The sequence below is a fragment of the Hemibagrus wyckioides genome, linkage group LG05 (genome assembly GCF_019097595.1).
Source record: "Hemibagrus wyckioides isolate EC202008001 linkage group LG05, SWU_Hwy_1.0, whole genome shotgun sequence".
Taxonomy (NCBI): domain Eukaryota; kingdom Metazoa; phylum Chordata; class Actinopteri; order Siluriformes; family Bagridae; genus Hemibagrus; species Hemibagrus wyckioides.
In genome coordinates, this window is record NC_080714.1 from 13,496,258 (window position 1) to 13,511,190 (window position 14,933).

Sequence of the window (14,933 nt, forward strand, 5' to 3'; positions counted from 1 at the left end):
TGGAGAGTCCCTCCATTTCCCCTGATACGTATCCATCAACTGCTGATTTATCACTCTGAACATATCATCCTGGGAGAGATGACAGAGAGAAAAGAACTTAAGGTTACCATTACATTTGTACTGGTGTATAAAGAAACAAAAAGAATGTTAAAAGATATGTGCAATAAAAGATAATAAACAAAAGAAAAGAAAAGTTCATAAGATAATTATGAATGGTATAGGGGAAACTGAAAATAGCTGGAAATACTGTAAATGTTTGAAGAATTAAGAATTGGATAAATGTGAGTGTGACTTTGGATATCTATTCAATAGACATACAAAAGCTCACCTCTAAAGCAGGTAGGGACTACCACAGAGGGAGAGATAATTTGTTTGGAGGCTGAGAAAGGCCACTAGATCAGAAACCACAAGAGCCACACAGTGAACAGCCCTGAGGAGGCAAACTGCAGACAAGGAGAAAGAGAGGAAAGCTAGTTACACAGAGAGGAGAAAGTGTATATATATATATATATATATATATATATATATATATATATATACATATATATATATATATATATATATATATATATATATATATATATATACATATATATATACATATATATGACCACTGACACTTATTATCTCCTCATCATGACACCTGTTAGTGGGTGGGGATATATTAGGTAAACTGCAGACAATGAGAAAGAGAGGGGAAAGCTAGAAGTTACACAGATAGGAGAAAGTAAGTGAACACACACACACACACCAAGCAAGCGAACAACAACAAAAAAGTATATATATATATATATATATATATATATATATATATATATATATATATATATATATATATATACACACATACATACACACACTGATCAAGCAAGTCGACATTTTGTCTTCAAAGTTGATGTGTTTAGAAGCAGCAAAAATGGGCAAGTGTAAGGATTTGAGCAAGTTTGACAAAGGCAAAATTGTGATGGTTAGACGACTGGATCAGAGCATCTCCAAAACTGCAGCTCTTGTGGGGTGTTCACGGTCTGCAGTGGTCAGTATCTATCAAAAGTGGTCTAAGGAAGGAACAGTGGTGAACCGGCAGTAGGGTCATGGGCAGCTAAGGCTCACTGATTCACGTGGGGAGTGATATATATATACACACACAGACACACACACTATATTGCCAAAGGTTTTGGGACACCCCTCCAAATGACTGATTTCAGGTGTTGTTTTTCAGGGGTTGGGCTTGGCCCCTTAGATCCTGTGAAAGGAACTCTTAATGCTTCAGCATGCTGAGACATTTTGGACAATTTCATGCTCCCAACTTTGTGGGAACCCTTTCGTGTTCTAACATCACTGCGCACCAGTGCACAAAGCAAGCTTCATAAAGACATGGGTAAGCGAGTTTGGTGTGGAGTCTTGACCTCAACCAGACAGAACACCTTTGGGATGAATTAGAGCGGAGACTGCGAGCCAGACCTTCTCTTCCAGCATCAGTGCCTGACCTCACAAATGCACTTCTAGTGGGATGGTCAAAAATTCCTTTAAACACACTCCTAAACCTTGTGGAAAGCCTTCCTAGAAGAGTTGAAGCTGTTATAGCTGCAAGGAGCAGGCCAAATTCATATTAAATTCATGCAAGTAAAGGCAGACATCTGAGTTTTGGAACGGCTCAGAGTCTCCCAAAGAATTCATCCCAAAGGTGTTCTATCGGGTTGAGGTCAGGACTCAAGCAGAAAAGTCAAGTTCCTCCACACCAAGCTCTCTCATCCATGTCTTTATGAACCTTGCTTTGTGCACTGGTGCGCAGTCATGTTGGAACAGGAAGCGGCCATCACCAAACTGTTCCCACAAGTTCGGAGCATGAAATTGTCCAAAATGTCTTGGTATGCTTAAGCATTAAGAGTTCTTTTCAAATCAACTAATGGGCCAAGCCCAACCCCTGAAAAACAAAACCTGAATTCAATGACTTGGAGGGGTGTCCCAAAACATTTGGCAAAATAAAGTGTATATATAATATATATATAATATATATATACACATACACTACTCACAAAAAGTTAAGGATACTCAGAAATTTCAGGATGCACCTAAAATGCACTATAACCTTTACAGGTGAACTTAATTTGACCTTCTGTACACTTTTGAATGCACATGTCCAACTGTTCAGTGTTTCAGTACTTTTTGCATAACTTGCTGTTCTCTAACAAGGTGCTTAACGGCAAAATTCACAACTGGTGTTTGATCCATGAATCGACCAATAAATTTTCTGGTTCAATTAGAATTGGTATGTAAACAGTCCTCTTCATCATGCTGTTCACATTTTCACATCATGAGACCAACAATTGATCAACGGTACCTTGCCATTGCAAAGCTTCAAACAGGATGTTCTCAGAGGGAAGTGGCCACTGAGCTTAGAGTGTCACAGAGTGTCATCAGCAGGTTGCGAAAGAAATACAGAGAGACTGGAAGAGTCACAGAAAGGCATAGAAGTGGACGTCCTTTGGCCACATCCCACGTTGATGACCGCTTCATTGTGAACAGTGCCCTGTGGAACCGGATGATGAATGCCACTCAAATCCAGGCACATTTAAGGGAGGTGAGAGGCACCCAAGTGTCAGGTCAGACCATTCAAAACCGTTTACATCAGCGTGGTCTGTGTGCTAGACAACCTGCAAGGGTACCTGACCACACCACCAGGCCAGGGAGCATTTACTCTGGACGAGGGACCAGTGGGCCTCAGTGCTGTTCTTTGATGAAAGTCGATTCATGTTGAGCAGAAATGATGGCCGCCAACGATGTTGAAGACGTCAAGGAGAGCGCTATTTGAAGAAGTGGAATGCCATGCCTCAGCATGTTTCGAGATGAGGAAATCACCATTGCCTGCTTCTACTTCCACTACTAGCATGAACTTTTTACATTTTCCATAAATTTCACCCAAGAGCCAAATATCCTTAACTTATAGTGTATGTATATATATATATATATGTACAGTATATTGCCAAAAGTATTCGCTCACCCATCCAAATAATCAGAATCAGGTGTTCCAATCACTTCCATGGCCACAGGTGTATAAAATCAAGCACCTAGGCATGCAGACTGTTTTTACAAACATTTGTGAAAGAATGGGTCGCTCTCAGGAGCTCAGTGAATTCCAGCGTGGAACTGTGATAGGATGCCACCTGTGCAACAAATCCAGTCGTGAAATTTCCTCGCTCCTAAATATTCCACAGTCAACTGTCAGCTGTATTATAAGAACGTGGAAGTGTTTGGGAACGACAGCAACTCAGCCACGAAGTGGTAGGCCACGTAAACTGACGGAGCGGGGTCAGCGGATGCTGAGGCGCATAGTGCGAAGAGGTCGCCAACTTTCTGCAGAGTCAATCGCTACAGACCTCCAAACTTCATGTGGCCTTCAGATTAGCTCAAGAACAGTGCGCAGAGAGCTTCATGGAATGGGTTTCCATGGCCGAGCAGCTGCATCCAAGCCATACATCACCAAGTGCAATGCAAAGCGTCGGATGCAGTGGTGTAAAGCACGCCGCCACTGGACTCTAGAGCAGTGGAGACGCGTTCTCTGGAGTGACGAATCGCACTTCTCCATCTGGCAATCTGATGGACGAGTCTGGGTTTGGCGGTTGCCAGGAGAACGGTACTTGTCTGACTGCATTGTGCCAAGTGTAAAGTTTGGTGGAGGGGGGATTATGGTGTGGGGTTGTTTTTCAGGAGCTGGGCTTGGCCCCTTAGTTCCAGTGAAAGGAACTCTGAATGCTTCAGCATACCAAGACATTTTGGACAATTCCATGCTCCCAACTTTGTGGGAACAGTTTGGAGCTGGCCCCTTCCTCTTCCAACATGACTGTGCACCAGTGCATAAAGCAAGGTCCATAAAGACATGGATGACAGAGTCTGGTGTGGATGAACTTGACTGGCCTGCACAGAGTCCTGACCTCAACCCGATAGAACACCTTTGGGATGAATTAGAGCGGAGACTGAGAGCCAGGCCTTCTCGTCCAACATCAGTGTGTGACCTCACAAATGCGCTTCTGGAAGAATGGTCAAAAATTCCCATAAACACACTCCTAAACCTTGTGGACAGCCTTCCCAGAAGAGTTGAAGCTGTTATAGCTGCAAAGGGTGGACCGACGTCATATTGAACCCTGTGGATTAGGAATGGGATGTCACTTAAGTTCATATGTGAGTCAAGGCAGGTGAGCAAATACTTTTGGCAATATAGTGAATATATATATAATCACCCATATATATATATATATATATATATATATATATATATATATATATATATATATATGGGTGATTCTCACGAAACCACTGAAATCCCATGGCACTAATGATTTTAAATATAAAATGTGTAATTTAGTAATATAAAAAAGCATCAGAATAAAGACAATACTGTTCTCTACCTTGCGCAATGTGTAATTTCAACATGAGAATGAATTATTTTACTATTTTACTGCATTTTCTGCTGAAATTCTCATTACCGCAACGCGTCCGGCTGTGTCTGAATGTGTGTTATGATTTTATTTAAACAAATTAACATAATTAGAAAAAAAAATCAGAAAAAAAATAAATGGATGTTCTACTAGATTATTCTAGATGACAGAATTTTTTTTTTTACTGAATATTCATGTATAATAATAATGAAAAAAAGTAGGAAAATGATGTGTCCATGCCTGATGTTCTCATCCTCCACAACACTTTTTGAGGACTGTTTAAACACACATACAGAATGTAAATAAAGTTTGATTATGAGTGATGGAGCACATGGGACAGTTACTTCAAGATGGTGACCAGGTAAGATCATCTTTTTATATCTTTCCAGTTAAATGTTAAATTTTCTACTGTCAGAATGTTAACACGACTTTTTGATTCTCATTACCGAAACAGGAAGTTTTCTACATTTCAAAAATTTTTAGATTTACAATTTTTTTTATGAAAATGTACTTTATTGAGGTCTTATTATATGCATTGAGAAAAAATTAGTAAAGCCATCATGGCTTCTCTATTGTTAGCAAAACATCCTGAGGCACCTCATCCTCTGCAACACCATTCTCATACACCGCAACTATTTAAGGCCAGTTGCGGTAAAGAGAACTTTAAATATCTCTTATGAATTTAATATTAATTTCAAATTTCCTAAATGTTGATGTTTTGATTTGTTTCATTGTAGACAGTCCGCAAGTGAGAAAAAAAAAGCTTTAGCAAAGGCCAGGGTGACAAAGTTCAGGGAAAAATTCTACAGAAACCCAGAACTGCTGGACAAGTACAGAGGGAGAGAGATAGGTTAGGTTTGGAGATGTTACTTAGGCTAGGTTATTTAGGCTAGGTCGACCCCATTTTTTCCTGGCCCACCCACATTGTGATTCCTGGCTGCGCTAGTGTTACACTTTGCGCTAGTGTCAGGACTCTTTCATGACAGTAATCTCCCTAGACCTCTTGTACCAGTATAAAAAGCACCAACTATGTTTAAATGGTGTCCTGATGTGTAAGGGAGTGTGTGCTAGTGGCATTCCTGACCCACCTGCCAGGCTTCTAACTGCTGGGACAGATTACACTTCTGCTGGATGGCATCAAGAAGCTGACTGTTCAGAGACATAATGTCTACCTTACACTTCGCCAACTCCATTTCCACTGCTTTCTTTCTGAAGTATAGATAGAGCGAGAGTGGAGAAAAAAGGTTAAATGATAGGACATGGCATGCTTGACAGAAAAAGGTCATGATTAAGGTAACACATGACTTCAGTAAAATATGTATTTGCAAGAGATTGAGTTTCTACATTGTCAAACCCTATTTACAGGGCATTAATCTAGTGTTTCTTTCTGTTTCAATTCTCTTTGCACCACTGTTACTCTCCAATCTCTACCCAACTTAAGCCATACATGCTTAATAACATGAAAGTTATTTTCATTTTCACTGCCTTTTTTTTTCTCTGTATAGTGATATTACAACCAAAAACCTGTTTACTTAAAACCTTATAATTTATGATAACTTTTAAATTTATTAGAAATATATTTCTAATGGTAGTTGATTTTGAGTTGAGAGAAAATAATCTGTGGGTTTCCAGCACTTTTAGCCACTCTTGCCCAGTGACCAGTTCTGACCAGGTTTGTATGAACAATAATAATCAGGCCATAGAAGAACATAATCCAGTTCAATTCTAATTTACTTATTGAATGCTTTTAAGAATTGACTGTCACAAAGCAGCTTCATAGAACTCCAGGTGGAGTAGTAGTTTTATATTTAGATCCCTAGTGAGTAAACCAGAAGCAACAGTGGTAAGGAAATAGTCTCTGAGACAACATGAAGAAACCAAGAGAGGAACTAGACTCAATAATGAACCCATTTTCTTCTAGGTGACACTGAATAGTGGGATTATAAGTTATTATTCTTCCATAGCTGCATACTATAAAATCAAACAGTACTGATTATGTTGAAATGGTATTCATTATTAGAAGTGTAGTCTTCATAATTACAGCAGCAAGTCTGCAGTATCTAAGTGAGATTAACCCCTGAAGAAAGAAAGACATCTGCGTATAAAATGTTTTTTGAACTGAAATCTTTAGGGGTTTGATGCGAGACCATTCACAGTAATCTTTAGTTTTTCAACTTGGGCCCACACACATAAATCTCACCACAATCTTAAGGCTATTCATGTGAGATCACCCTCAGCAGCAGCATGTTCTTATCTATTGGAAGCACCACACAGTAGTAGAACATCTAAATGGGCTAAACAGGTCTGGAAGGCAGAAAAAGTCAGGGTCAACTTTATATCATCAGTCAGAAGGTGTAATGTGTAGGCCAACTTACTGTACTAGTTTTGTGATAGTAGCTCAGTTGTAATGCCTTCTGATTGGCTTGGCCTCACTTTGTGCACAGGGGCATTGTCATCCCAGAACATGTCTGGGCGTCTTAGTTCCAGTAAATTGTAATGCTAAACCATGCAAAGACATTCTGTGTGCTTCTCAGTTTGTGGTAACAGTTTGGGAATTGAACCACATATGTGTTTGATGGTTGTGTCCATAAATTATTTGACTAAATAGTTTATGACTCAAAATAGCTCAGTGACAGCCCTGTCAAACACCTGCTGGAAGCTCATTGCATAATCCGAACATATTTTTTATTTAAGCCAATTATCATCAGAAATCCGCTTACAGATTAATGCATAGTTACATTTCAGCTTGATCAGAATTGTGGCTTGTACAAGATGGAAAGGCATTATATCGTCACTTTACTATAAAACATTGGCCCCAATCAGTCTTACATAGAATACACAAGTCTTTAGTCTGTGCAAGACATGGACTTCTGTAGTGCAGAGTTTTACAAAGTTGAAACTATCTAAGCACTTTCAGCATATAGATCCTGCTTGTGATCGCTGTAGGTTTATCCCAGCCTCTCATGCACACGTTTTGGTCCTGTATAAAGCTTAGGGGCTTCTGGTCCAGTGTTTTTGAAACTGTCTCTGTTTTTTAGGTAAATTGATTTACCCTTGCCCATTGATAGCCATTTTTGGAATTACTCCTGTATCATATAATCTTACAAAGATACTGTCTGATTGAATAGCTTTTATCATGCTGTTAGCCAAACGAGTGGAAGGATCAAAGGCCTCCAACTTCAACACAATGGATTCGTGATGTCCTCTTTTTCTTAAAGTGTGAGAAAATCAAACATTCTATAAGAGGCTCATCTAGCCAGCTTAATAAAGCTTGGGGCCCTTTCAAGTAATGTGTCAGGGAACATGTTTCATTGTCGGACATAGATCGAATCTTAGTTCTAGCTTTTTTTGTTTTTCTTCATCAGTTAAACTCTATTGTATCATACTGACTGTGCATTTTCAATGTTTTCCTAAGCCACACTTGTCTTTTGCCTTTTTTTTTGCTTTATAAATAATAAAGTTAAAAAAAAAGAATTGTGGCTTGTGTAAAAACACTTACATGAACTCCCATATGTATGACTATGCCCCTAACATTTTACAAATCCTCTGAAGCAAAATTTAAGAATGCCTTTGATATTTATGCAGATCCATGCAACCAATCCACAACCCACAATTATTAATTAGCATGTGGTGACCATAATGTTCACCATTTTAACATCATTTTTAGAAATAATTTTTGAGATTCAGAATCCACTTAGAATTTTTGCAGCAAATTTTTGAATATTTGACTAGATTGCAAAAAGCTCTTAGGGCAAGTTTCAGGGCTGCATGACCTAGAGTTTTTGTCTATAGAAGAAGAAGAAGAAGATTCTTAATGCAAACAAAAGGATAACTCCCTAAATATTTCTGCATAACATACAAAAATATTTTATAAAGTGTTTTACAAAAATATTAACTCTCCTCCTTGACTTGCATTGAGTTTTGAGTAAACAGGTTTTCTTGTGTTCACTTTCTAGGATTTGCACATGCTGTATTCTATAGTTAAAGTGATTAGCAATTAGTTAAACATTGTGGATTATTTATTTAATATGAAGAAGCCTACAGAATGAAGGCCTACTTGGTGATGGCATCATCTCTGTCTCGGATAGCATTTTGTAGTAGTTCACTTGGTTCTCGAATCTCTGATGCTTTTAGTCTCTCGTTTTCCTCCCGTGATGAGCACACGTCTATGGAAAGTAGTGCAATCTATGGTGGAATATCACAGTGAAGTCAAGATCAACTGAATAATCAGCCTAAAAGTGTCCATGCTTTAAGGCATGTCAAACTACACTGAGAGTTGTTTCCATGTTGCAATACTTCTCTTTTACAGCTCAATTCAATTTTTTTTACACAATGGGTATTGTCACAAAGCAATTTTACTGGAATATAAAAATTCAGAATAAAAATGACAAATTTTAAAATTTTAATTCATAGTTATTGCTAATGAGCAAGCCAGGGAACTGATAGAACGGACAAACTCCCTGAGACAATATGGGGAAGACGCATTGAGAGGAGCCAGACTTAAATGGTAACCCATCCTCATCTGGGTGACACCAGAGAGTGTGATTATAAATAATGTCCTTTCTACAACTGTATATAGTCAAGTTGAGTTGATTTTACAAAAATAGTTTTAACAAAAATTCCTTCCTGCTGAAGCCATTAAACATTCAATGACGGAGACCTGTGTGCAAAGCCGACTGTGGCAACATCAGTTTAAAGACACTGCCATGGTCTTCAAGTGGTTCTATCCACAGCAACCCCATGTATCTTCAGGATGGATCAGGCAGGTCAGAAGAGCAGAAGCAGTCAGGAACAGTAAGTGTGTGTGTGTGTATTTGATATGTACCTGATTATGGAGTTGCAGCATGTCTTCCTGAGTGCTCCGTACTCTTTCTTGCTCCTGTTTATAAAGCTCTCGTATTTCTCGCAGTTCCTCACCCAGTTTCCGCACCTGCTCTTCCAAAGCATCCTCATCACTGTGACGTGATCCCTGATCCCACACACACACACACAATATTTCTTACATTTCATTGTGCCTAAATAATGCTACACAATAAAAATAAAAAGCAAATTAAAAAAAAACTTGTTACAGTATACTAGTTTAAAATAATTTATTTATTGCCAGGAGAGTTGCAAAGAGTTTATTTTATAATAATTGAGTTTTTTTTTGTTTTAGTTTTTCTCTGCACTATTTCTTGTGTTCAAGTTTAGTGTAATAATGATTGGAAGAGAATTAGATTCAGCACTAACCATTTTCTCATTCACTGACCCACACATACACAAACAAAAACAAACATGGAGATCAGCTCAGCTCTCTCTCTTTAGTTTTGGATTTTTTTCAATAAGTCAAGCCTAAGAGATGAATTTATTTTGAAGAAACATTTCATTTGTGTGGAAATGATGTACACATTTGAATCGAGTTAATTCAATGAACCTTTTCCAAATTTATACTTGTTCTGTACACTGAAAAAAGTTACATTGAATTTATTTTATTCAAATGTGTATACTGCTTCTATATTAATAAAGTTTGTTTTTGAACAGACAACATAAGTTGATGTATATCCAAAGCCCTGGAACAAAATTAAACTTCACACTCATCACCCAAGCCCAGGACCCTGTGGCTGCAGGTCCACAACATGACACACTACAATCCTTCACATTATGAAATTCATTTTATTTAATATTAGTCAGTTAAAGTAAACTGAAGGTAGATAATGTCAACATCCTTGTGATACCTTTTTTAATATGACCTAAATTGACCAATGGATTTAATACACTATACATAATAGAAAATAGTAGATTATATTGGTGTTTCATCTAATTAAAATTTAGTGTAAGCAATAAGATCACCTTTCATTGCAAAATTATTTAGGTTACAGTTATGTAACCTACATTACATATTTTTATGTAAATGACACATTATAGCTTTTTAAAAAATAAATAAATAAATCAACATATTCCCCCTTTTCAGTGTAGCTCTTCCAAATAAACAATATTCCTTTACTTGATTATATCTATCATCTGATATTTATAAATAGTGTCCATCTGTGTCTGTTTTTGCTCTTTAAGTGATTGACTGATCTGTTAAATTCACCTCCAGACTGTGGATAATTTGTTCACCTATTGATTTGTGTGTTTTTTGCAAAAGACTACTTACTTTAACTTTAATTTTGTATGGCATATTTAATGTGTGTATGTGCATGTTGGATATGTAGTGCATGTGTGATTAGATGGCGTACTGTTGACTCATTGCCATCCAGCAGGTTTTGTGTAAGTCTGCGCAGCTCAATCAGACTGGATTGCATACTGCCCATAGGAACATCTTTAGCTGATGATGTTTCAGATGATTCATCCATAGATGAATCTGTGGACAGGGCAGAGTCTGTGATGTCATTTCCTCTCAGCTGGGAGCAGATAGAGCGAATCTGGCAATAAACTTCCCAAAGCTGCAGACGCAACTACAGAGAAAAAAAGATTACATTAAAAGATATTGAACTGATATTCAGAGTGTGAGAATGGCATGTGTTGATGTCTGTGTATGTGAATATATATATATATATATATATATACTGTATATATACATATTTTCAGTAGGGTTCAAATCTGGATTGCGCAGTGGTCTCTTTTTTTTAGAGCTGTATATACACTATATTGCCAAAAGTATTCGCTCACCTGCCTTGACTCGCATATGAATTTAAGTGACATCCCATTCCTAATCCATAGGGTTCAATATGACGTCGGTCCACCCTTTGCAGCTATAACAGCTTCAACTCTTCTGAGAAGGCTGTCCACAAGGTTTAGGAGTGTGTTTATGGGAATTTTTGACCATTCTTCCAGAAGCGCATTTGTGAGGTCACACACTGATGTTGGACGAGAAGGCCTGGCTCTCAGTCTCCGCTCTAATTCATCCCAAAGGTGTTCTATTGGGTTGAGGTCAGGACTCTGTGCAGGCCAGTCAAGTTCATCCACACCAGACTCTGTCATCCATGTCTTTATGGACCTTGCTTTGTGCACTGGTGCACAGTCATGTTGGAAGTGGAAGGGGCCAGCTCCAAATTGTTCCCACAAAGTTGGGAGCATGGAATTGTCCAAAATGTCTTGGTATGCTGAAGCATTCAGAGTTCCTTTCACTGGAACTAAGGGGCCAAGCTCAGCTCCTGAAAAACAACCCCACACCATAATCCCCCCTCCACCAAACTTTACACTTGGCACAATGCAGTCAGACAAGTACCGTTCTCCTGGCAACCGCCAAACCCAGACTCGTCCATCAGATTGCCAGATGGAGAAGCGTGATTTGTCACTCCAGAGAACGCGTCTCCACTGCTCTAGAGTCCAGTGGCGGCGTGCTTTACACCACTGCATCCGACGCTTTGCATTGCACTTGGTGATGTATGGCTTGGATGCAGCTGCTCGGCCATGGAAACCCATTCCATGAAGCTCTCTGCGCACTGTTCTTGAGCTAATCTGAAGGCCACATGACGTTTGGAGGTCTGTAGCGATTGACTCTGCAGAAAGTCGGCGACCTCTTCGCACTCAGCATCCGCTGACCCCGCTCCGTCAGTTTACGTGGCCTACCACTTCGTGGCTGAGTTGCTGTCATTCCCAAACACTTCCACGTTCTTATAATACAGCTGACAGTTGACTGTGGAATATTTAGGAGCGAGGAAATTTCACGACTGGATTTGTAGCACAGGTGGCATCCTATCACAGTTCAACGCTGGAATTCACTGAGCTCCTGAGAGCGACCCATTCTTTCACAAATGTTTGTAAAAACAGTCTGCATGCCTAGGTGCTTGATTTTATACACCTGTGGCCATGGAAGTGATTGGAACACCTGATTCTGATTATTTGGATGGGTGAGCGAATACTTTTGGCAATATAGTGTATATACAGCTCTAAAAAATGAGTGGTATAAAGTTGTGAAAAACTGGTGGAAAAATGGTGGAGCATCTCAAAAAAATTAAAAGAACACTTTGAAAACACATAAGATCTCAATGGGGACACCTTGAAAATCAAAGTGAAAAAAATATGCAGCAGGCTAGTCCAATTTCATTGCAGCAACTCAAAATGGTACTCAGTAGTTTGTATGGCCCCCACGTGCTAGTGTACGTGCCTGACAATGTCGGGGCATGCTCCTAATGAGACGACGGATGGTGTCCTGGGGCATTTCCTCCCAGATCTGGACCAGGGCATCACTGAGCTCCTGGACAGTTTGTGGTGCAACCTGGCAGTGTCGGATGGACCGAAACATCCCGATACCTAATGGCAGTCAGGGTGCCATTGTCTAGCCTGTAGAGGTCTGTGCATCCTTCCATGGATGTGCCTTCCTAGACCAACACTGACCCATCACCAAACCGGTCATGCTGAACGATGTTACAGGCAGCATAACACTCTCCAAGGCTTCTCCAGACTCTTTCACGTCTGTCACATGTGCTCAGAGTGAACCCGCTCTTATCTGTGAAAGGCACAGGACGCCAGTGGTGGCCCTGCCAATTCTGGTGTTCAGTGGCAAATGCCAATCGAGCTCCACAGTGCCAGGCATTGCCTGTTTCGTGGAATCTCCTCCATGGTCTTAAGACTGTGCTGGAAGACAGAAAACCTTCTGGCAATGACACGTATTGATGTGCCATCCTGGAGTTGGACTGCCTGTGCAACCTCTATAGGGTCCAGGTATCGCAACATGCTACCAGTAGTGACACTGTCCCTAGCCAAATGCAAAAAACAGTCAGAAAAGTTGTATAAGGAAAAAAATGTTTTGTTGTCATTCCTGTTTTGGGGGTCATCTCATTGTTGCCCATCTAATGCACCTGTTGTTAATTTCATTAACACCAAAGCAGCTGATTAGCACCCCCTTTGCTACTTAACTGACGAGCAAGACAAGCGAACAGTTTTGCCCTCAATGTGGATGTGAAAGAAGCAGGAAAAATGGACAAATGGGTGCCCATGCTGAACCCTGTGCACTGCCAAAAGCACCACCAACGTGAGGGTCAGAACTGGAGCAATGGAAGAAGGTGGCCTGGTCTGATGAATCACATTTTCTTTTAAATCACATGGATGGCCAGATGCGTGTGCATCACTTACCTGGGGAACACATGGCACCAGGATGCACTATTGGAAGAAGGCAAGCCGGTGGAGGCAGTGTCATGCTTTGGGCAATGTTCTGCTGGGAAGCCTTGGGTCCTGCCATTCACGTGAATGTTACTTTGACATGTACCACCTACCTAAGCATTGTTGCAGACCATGTACACCCTTTTATGGAAACGGTATTCCCTGATGGCTGTGGCATCTTTCAGCAGGATAATGCGCCGTGCCACAAAGCAAAAATGGTTCAGGAATGATTTGATGAACACAACACTAAGTTTGAGGTGTTAGCCTCCAAACTCCCCAGAACTCAATCCAATCAAGCATCTGTTGAATGTGCTGAACAAACAAGCCCGATCCATGGAGGCCCCACCTTGCAACTTATTCAACAGAAGTGGTTTATTTAACAAAAATTGAAAGTCTGAATTGTGCAGAAGTCTGTGTCTCAAAGCAGCTTTACATAAGTATAGAAACATAGAAAAAATTATAAACATTTATCCCTAATGAGCAAGCCTGAGGTGACAATGGGGTGGGAAGGAAAAACTCCCTGAGATGATATAAGGAGGAAACCTTGAGAGGAAACAGGCTCAGAAGGGAAAAATGGACAGTAAATAATGTAAATGTTGAAAATGTCCTTTCTTCAACAGTTTATAGTAACAAAGAATTGTGAAACCAAGAGATCTTGAGGAACTAGTAGGTCAGTGTAGTTTCTGAGTTCATTATTGACTTAGCACTAATTCCTTCATGCCAAAAGCTGACTGAGCCAATGGCAGTTTGTGATAAGTCTCCAAGTGGTTCTATCCACAGCAGTCCCCTGGGTCACAGGCTGTGCACGCAGATCTATCCACAGCAGCAGTTAACACTTCCAAGTGATGAGACTCCAACCAGGGTTAGAGCATTTGGATGGATCAGGCAGGTTCTGAAAGAAGAAGTGGTTACACCAGAAACTCAGAACACAGGGTGCTCGAGAGTGGGATGTATAGCTCGAAAGAGACAGACAGATACTTCAATGAAATGTCTTCTGTAACCACTGAACAGTCTCTCACATCTGCCTTTGGGGATATTTGCCCACTCCTCCATGCAAAACAAGAGGTTTGAGGGACATCTGGCATGTACCACCTGCTTCAGGTCTAGCCACAATATTTCAATTGGATTGAGGTCAGGACTTTGACTAGGCCAATCCAGAGTATAAATCTTTTTTATTTTAAACTGTTCCTTGGTGGTTTTGCTTGAATGCTTTGGGTTGTTGTCTTGTTGCATCACACATTTGTGGTCCAGCTTCAGCTCCCTGACTGATGGCAGGAGATCAGTCATCAAGAATTTGTTGATAGGTCTGAGAATTCAAGTTTCTATGGATAATATGGAGTCGTCCAGACCTGGAGGCAGAAAAGCAGCCCAGACTTTCACATTTCCACCACCATGCTTCACTTTTGGGAG

The 14,933-nt window shown here is 40.0% G+C and overlaps 1 protein-coding gene across 1 annotated transcript in view; it reads right to left on the minus strand.

Moving 5' to 3' along the window:
• The window catches only part of bicdl1 (BICD family like cargo adaptor 1), a 42,799-nt gene that overhangs the window by 4,183 nt on the left and 23,683 nt on the right, over nt 1-14,933 (minus strand). Inside the window, 5 exon segments of the mRNA XM_058389736.1 lie at nt 3-69; nt 5,525-5,645; nt 8,494-8,621; nt 9,262-9,405; nt 10,655-10,873. Coding sequence (XP_058245719.1) covers nt 3-69; nt 5,525-5,645; nt 8,494-8,621; nt 9,262-9,405; nt 10,655-10,873 — 679 coding nt within the window.